At 47.9% G+C, this 6521-nt stretch overlaps 1 protein-coding gene across 2 annotated transcripts in view; it reads left to right on the top strand.

The window, feature by feature from the left end:
- RABGEF1 (RAB guanine nucleotide exchange factor (GEF) 1) overlaps positions 1 to 6521 on the top strand; it is a 41808-nt gene that overhangs the window by 9861 nt on the left and 25426 nt on the right. For both annotated transcript variants that reach the window (XM_015413638.1, XM_015413637.1), the window contains exons 2-3: positions 3343 to 3531; positions 4378 to 4553. In XM_015413638.1, the coding sequence (XP_015269124.1) occupies positions 3353 to 3531; positions 4378 to 4553 (355 nt within the window). In that variant the 5' untranslated portion in view covers positions 3343 to 3352. The remainder of the gene's footprint in view (positions 1 to 3342; positions 3532 to 4377; positions 4554 to 6521) is intronic.

Below are 6521 nucleotides of genomic sequence, written 5' to 3'. Positions count from 1 at the left end.
CTCACGTTGTGCTCCCCGATCTCCTGGAATCTCCCGAGCTAGAGTTGGCACCCTGTCACTGCCTCCAGGTGCTCTGAAGCTAGGTTTTATAAATGGCTGGGCAAGAGTCAGTCATAGAGGTCTGGGGAAAGTATACAGCCTGAATTTCAGGTGCCAAGTGGGCAGTTCCATCAGTGATGGCCCTTTTGTCAGAACCCACAGCCAACAACGGAGTGCACACTTCTTTAGAAAGGTTATACTTATATTGAAGAGCCATAGATGCATTAACATAGTCACTGTTAAGAATAGCGGTTGTCTCTTGAATCTAATGAGATATAGGGCATTCGTATGCACCCGCCTACTGCGCTGGCCAATTAGGCACCCTCCCGCGCGCAGGCTAGAGCCCGGCAAGCGTTACTAGGCGAAGCTGGGAATTGTGGGGCTCCCACGGTTGGCCTTGAAGGCCGTCAACACACATTACCACTTGTACGGCTTTGGAGATTAGCATTTCAGCGCAGAGCAGAGAGAAAGGAATGCGAAAGCAATTTACACAGACACTGAAAGAACATCCCAACCCCCATGTGGGAAATCCCATTTTCCTCACTGTGGCAACTTTTGAGCCATCGTCTTCTTCAGCGCTGGTTGGGACTGGACTATTAAAGCACTTTTGACTGACTTGGCAGCGATACATCGGCCGTGCTGAAACCATGGCAGCTTATACAAGACAGGGTCTTCACCAGACTCCAGCGTTACGTAGAACCTTTTCACTTCCCAGGTTCAATGCTCTCCCTTTAGCGATCTTAACTGGGAGGTTTAATAGTATCCCTTTGGTTAATAGACTATGCCCCTGTGCAAGCGGGTCAGTTGAAACGGTGTCTCACGTGTTATTGGAATGCCATTATTATGCCAATATCCGACGCCGCATTTTATTGTCATTACTTGGTGGTATCATAGAGCTTCCTGACTTACACAAATGGCTTTATTTGCTAGACAGCGATGATGAAAATATAACTGTTTCTGTGGCAGATTTCTTGCAGGCTGCTCTTGTTATTTGTAGTACAGTATCGTAATACAAAGCTTGTGCTAAGGAGATATGAAATTGAGATGTATTTTACATTGATTTAGACTGTCTTCGAATGTTTTTTCTCCTTGATTGGTATTCTTTACTTTATCTTTTGTATATTACTCTTTTTAATGTAAATGCCAATAAAGGTAATTGAACTGAATTGACAAGACAGGATAAGAAATGCCAGTTGAGAGGTGGTGGGGTGAGGGCTGTCTGTCTTCAGCCAGAGCACTTTTACGTCAGCAGCCATCTCCCGGTCTTAGCCCTTAGGATATTGGCCTACCTTGCAAGGGTGTTGGAATGATTGCAGGGGAGGTGCTTTGAAAGCTCAGACCCCTGGTTAGCAACTCGGTACCTGTTCCTGGAGTACATGGATGCGAATTAGAAGAAGAAGAGATTGGATTTACACCCCGCCCTTCACTTGGAGTCTCCCCACAACAGGCACCCTGTGAGGTGGGTGGGGCTGAGAGAGCTCTGACACAAAGTGCTCTTTTTCAAGGACAGCTGTGCCAAAACTATGGCTTGCCCAAGGTCATCCAGCAGGTGCAAGTGGAGGAGTGGGGAATCAAACCTGGTTCTCCCAGATTAGAGTCCGAGCACTTAACCACTACACCAAATTAGTTATCGTATGGCACTGTGTGTAGAATAGCCCTGAGATCCTAAGGTTGTCTGGCAGCCAGAAGTTCTAGCTCCTTTAGCTTGGATGCTTTTGCTTGGATGCTGCTTTGGTAAGAGAAGGGTGCATGTAAATATTACAATGCACTCGTGTTCCTGGCTGTTAGACATCATGAGATCAAGTCACACCCTGGTAGTGATCAGCTATGGAAGGGAGAACATCCCCTCCCCCTTCCCTTCAAGCTTCTGGGAGTTGAGATCATTGAATTTTAATTTTAATTTTATTTCATTTCCTCTCCTTTCTTCTCCCCAGTGGAAACCCAAAGCAGCTTACATAGTTCTCGTCTTCATTTTATCCTCAAAACAGCCCGTGAGGGTAGGTTAGGCTGAGGGTGTGTGAAGGGTTTTTCCAACTTTGTGGCCCTGGTACATACAGATGTTCCTCGGGCTGGCTTGGAAATGCTGAAGGATTTTCACTGTGTGGTAAATGTATGAGAGCCTTTCAGTCAGCAGCTGTGTACTCACGTGGATCATCTCAGGGTCTTTCTTTTACTTCATTTATACCCCAGTTTTATATTTTATTTATTTATTTTTCCGGTTTATACCCAGCCCTCCCTGCTGGAGGGGATTCCGATTTATACCCCGCCCAATGGGGACCCAAAGCAGCTTACAACTTTCTCCCCCCTCCATTTTATGCCCACAACAGCCCTAGGAGGTAGGTCAGGCTGAAAGTTGATTGGCTGGTTCAGGGTCGGCCAGCAGGCTTCCATGGCAGAGCGGGGATTTGAACTCAAATCTCTCATCTCCTAGTCCAGTACTCTGGCTGCTGCAGCATGCTGGCTGCGTAGAGAACCGGCGCTGTCCTCAGATGCCAAGACCTCCCATAAAAGGATTCGCCTAAACATCTTCCCAACGGATGCCTCACTGGGTTTTAACTCTGGATTTCTGGAGTCGTTCCAGGTTTACAGTTCTGATTCTGGAGTTGCCAGTTAGCCTAGCATGCATGTCCTCTCTGCCAAATTCTTGAGGTGCTTTACCTGCCAGGCTATGGACAAGCAATAGTAGTTAACGCTTCTGGGTTACATGACCAGCACTATACATATCAAAACTACTCCTGCCTAGAGATGTAAAATTTCCGTAATCAATTTTTTTTCTTTCCTTTTCCTTTTTCAATTTTTCCAATTTTTCGGAAAAAAACAAAAAAGGCTTCAGGGAAAAACGGAAAAAACTCCGTTTTTCCCCAGAATTTTCCCGTTTTTTCCCCGGGCTTTTACATCTCTACTCCTGCCTGTTTTCTTTTCCTAAGTTTTTTTTTAAAATTATATCCCACCTTTCTCCCCAGTGGAGACCCGAAGCACCTTACATAGTTCTCCTCTCCCCCATTTTATCCTCACAACAACCCTGCAAGGTAGGTCGGGCTGAAAGTGGGCACCTGGCCACAGGTCACCCAGCAAACTTTCATGGCAACTGGGGATTCGAAGCTGGGTCTCTCAGATCCTAGTTGGATACTCTAGCCACTCCACCACAATGGCTTTCAAGCTGAAGTAAAGCATGGTGGCTTCTCTTAGCAAAGTGGAGGCGTCGCTTTTCCTGTTCTCTCTAAAGTCTGACAAACCTCCCTGCAATCCACACTACACCTTTGACTTTCTCTCTCTCTCTCTCTCTCTTCTCGCTTTCCACAGGAGGAGGAAGATGAGCCTCAAGTCGGAACGCCGAGGCATCCATGTCGATCAGTCGGAGCTGCTCTGCAAGAAAGGATGTGGTTACTATGGCAACCCTGGGTGGCAAGGCTTCTGCTCCAAGTGCTGGAGGGAAGAGTATCAAAAGGCCAGGCAGAAGCAGATCCAGGAGGACTGGGAGCTTGCTGAACGGTAAGGAGATGCCTTTGTTGCATGTGAATGGATCTGGGTGCTTATATCTCTCTGGTCACTGTACCCTGTGAGAGCTCTCGGAGAGAATTTTCTGCGGCACAGAAAGAGAAACCGTTGTCTACGGATTGTTTTGCAAAAGCATTGCAAATTGCGCTTCCCATAGCGAGGCACGACCCCCTAAGGATAAAACCTCCAGTTCCGAGAATGTGCGGCGGTGTTGGTAGGAAGTCTGGAGGCCCAACTGGGATGTACACAATAGCCCCAATCTAAGGCAAGCTGGGCCTTTCTTTTGGCTGATTGCTGTAAGAAATACAGGCCATGCTTTTTTCTCTAGCCTTAAAACTTGTATAAGTATGTGACGCTGCCTATATTGAAATTAAATAATTGAGGGGAAGAGAGGCTGTGGCTTGGTAGTAGAACTGCTTTGCGTTCAGAAGGTCTCACTTTTTGTCCTGGTCATTTCCAGTTAAAGGGTTGGGGATTGGGGAAGATCTTTCCTTGAGACCCTGGAGAATATTGAACTAGATGTAATCCATGGAGACCTGTGTTGTCTCCTTTGACTTTGAGTAGCTGATGGTTCCTAGCAGGCTGTGTGACAGAGGTGCTTGGAACAGTAAGCTACGCAGCTAGTTGCTCCTGCTTTTCTCTGGGTTTGCCTGCAATTCCATCTTAGTCGGTGGTTTTCCGGCTTCCTCATAGCTACTTTCTCATAGGGTGAATGCAACCTGTGGCCCGGGTCTCCGTCTTCGGTGCAGGTGGGGCCGGGTGCTGGTCACTGCAAACTTGGGCCACACTTTTTTTTTGCCGGAACTAAACAGAGGTCCCATTTCTCTCCTCGGGAGCCAGGCTGCAGCGTGAGGAAGAGGAAGCCTACGCCAGCACTCAGCACCCTCAAGGGGCCCAGTCGGCCCAGTCGCTCACGTTCTCCAAGTTCGAGGAGAAGAAAACCAACGAGAAGTCACGGAAAGTGACGACCGTGAAGAAATTCTTTGGGGCTTCTTCCCGGGCAGGATCCAAGAAAGGTACCTGTGAGCTTTCCTTCTGGCATTCTTATTTGTAACTCCCTGTCAGTGTTTTAAGTGGTTCGTGTACTTTGTCCTAGTAATCATTCCAATGGCCTCATAAAGTAGGCTGGTGTTAACATCTGGAAACAATGGATGGAGAAGGGCTGAGGTAGTGCCTTGCTTCAGGCTTCCCAGTGGGTTTGTCGCGGAGGAGAGATTTGAACCAGTGCTGTGCCCCCCCCCCAAAAAAAATTGCAGCTTGTTCTCCTTAGCTTGGAAGTAGGTGGATTACAGCTGGGGGGTGGGGGTAGGGGGCTTTGAAGGAGAGGCACATCCATCCCCTCAAGCTGCTTAGCCTTAGCCAACCCGAAAAAAACTACAAAACAACTCAAGGAACGAGTGTCATGAAGAGCAGCAGAGTGGGAGAGAATGCTCCACATCTGGCACTGCAAGCTGGAAGAGCCAGTGTTCGACTCGGAACCCAGATGTGGCCATTCGGCCAAAAAAATCCCTATCTCTGTCTTAGCCACCAGCTCATGATTGGGCGGTACTTCTCTCCAACGCAACAATTTGATTGACCATACTTTGGATTTCTAAGCTTCTGTTGAAACCCTTTTCTGATCTGAGCAGTTGAAATATTAATTCGGAACCCGGCTGTCTGGAAGTCGCGGAGCTTTCTTCCTAAAGGTTCGAAGCCCTTTGCATTCATTGGTACAGTGTCCCTGCAAACTGGGGCAGCTTAATTTCCCCCATGTAATACAGATGTCAGAGACTGAGGCTGAGACGGAGTGGGTTGCCTAAGGCCACCTGGTCAGTGCATGGCAGCAGCTCAAGAGCAGCTCTGTGGCCTTCCTGTCTCTCTCAGCTCATTCTTTTAACCACTGTGTCCTTTGTATGCATAAGAACACCTGGAATGTTGCATATTAGAAGAGCAGATCATCGTAAAACTATGTCAGGACCACTCTGATAACTCTAAAATTAGACCTTTCCAAGTATGAATAAATACGTGCAGCTAAAAACAAATGGAAAGGTGCACAGTCTCTTTTGTCTTCAGCACGAAGTAGGAGGTATGATTCACTCTCCGTAAAATATTTCTCCTTCCAAGATCGGAGCATGTAGATCAGGCATTAAATAATCTTGGTTGCAACAGGACAGCCCCTGCAGCCTGTGTGCTGTGTGTCCCTGTGCCCCTTCCTGCAAGTGGTAATTTCACATGACGAATCTCAAGGCAAGGCTGGTAAACACAGGTGCCTGCTGAAATGACAGAAAAGGGAAGCCGTGTGGTTTGTACCAAAAATATTTGGAGCAATGGTTGAAGAGGACCCTGTCTGGACCAAGGACGAACACTCTCCCGTTCTCAGGCGCTGAGCTCACAGCCACTTGGGGCCTTGGGGTTCTCACTGGGTCCTGGTCCTTTGCTGAGGTTCTTTTACACCTGGGTTCCTCTCAAGGATGCAGACAAACACTCAGCAGACACTCCCAGCATGGTAGGTTAAAAAATACCTCTGCATTTATTTGAATCCTTCAAATAACAAAGAGTGTTTGCTCTGCAGAAACCACTCACAAATTACAGCAATGGCAAAACAACAACAACACTATACTTGCACTGGGCAGAGGCTGAGCCTGAAGCATTAACTCCTTGGTGGCTTCCTTCACTGGGGTAATCTTGCGACCTGGTTTTCTCACCCGAAGGCTTAAGAAAGAGAGTCCACTCCCACGGGCGTAGTCCGCAGCATTTCAGCTTGAAGTCCTGGAGGCCTCAGCCTCTGTTTGTTTCCTGTGTGACTACTGCCCAGTTAGGTCGCCCCTGGCAGCCAGATAAAGGCATCTTAAGCAGCTGGTCAAGGCCACCAGGTGTTTTTAATTAACACTCAGCCCAAACAGGCTGAAACCAACCTGTGAAAACTTATCGCTTGGTCGCATCATGTGGGGGGGGGGGGGGAGGGCCCTAGGGGGGCAGGAACTTCTTTTTAATCCCTTTTACAC

This window comes from Gekko japonicus, unplaced genomic scaffold, assembly GCF_001447785.1.
Source record: "Gekko japonicus isolate JY-2015 unplaced genomic scaffold, Gekko_japonicus_V1.1 scaffold452, whole genome shotgun sequence".
Taxonomy (NCBI): domain Eukaryota; kingdom Metazoa; phylum Chordata; class Lepidosauria; order Squamata; family Gekkonidae; genus Gekko; species Gekko japonicus.
Note: the sequence above shows the minus strand (reverse complement) of the source record. Positions and strands in the feature narration are given on the sequence as shown.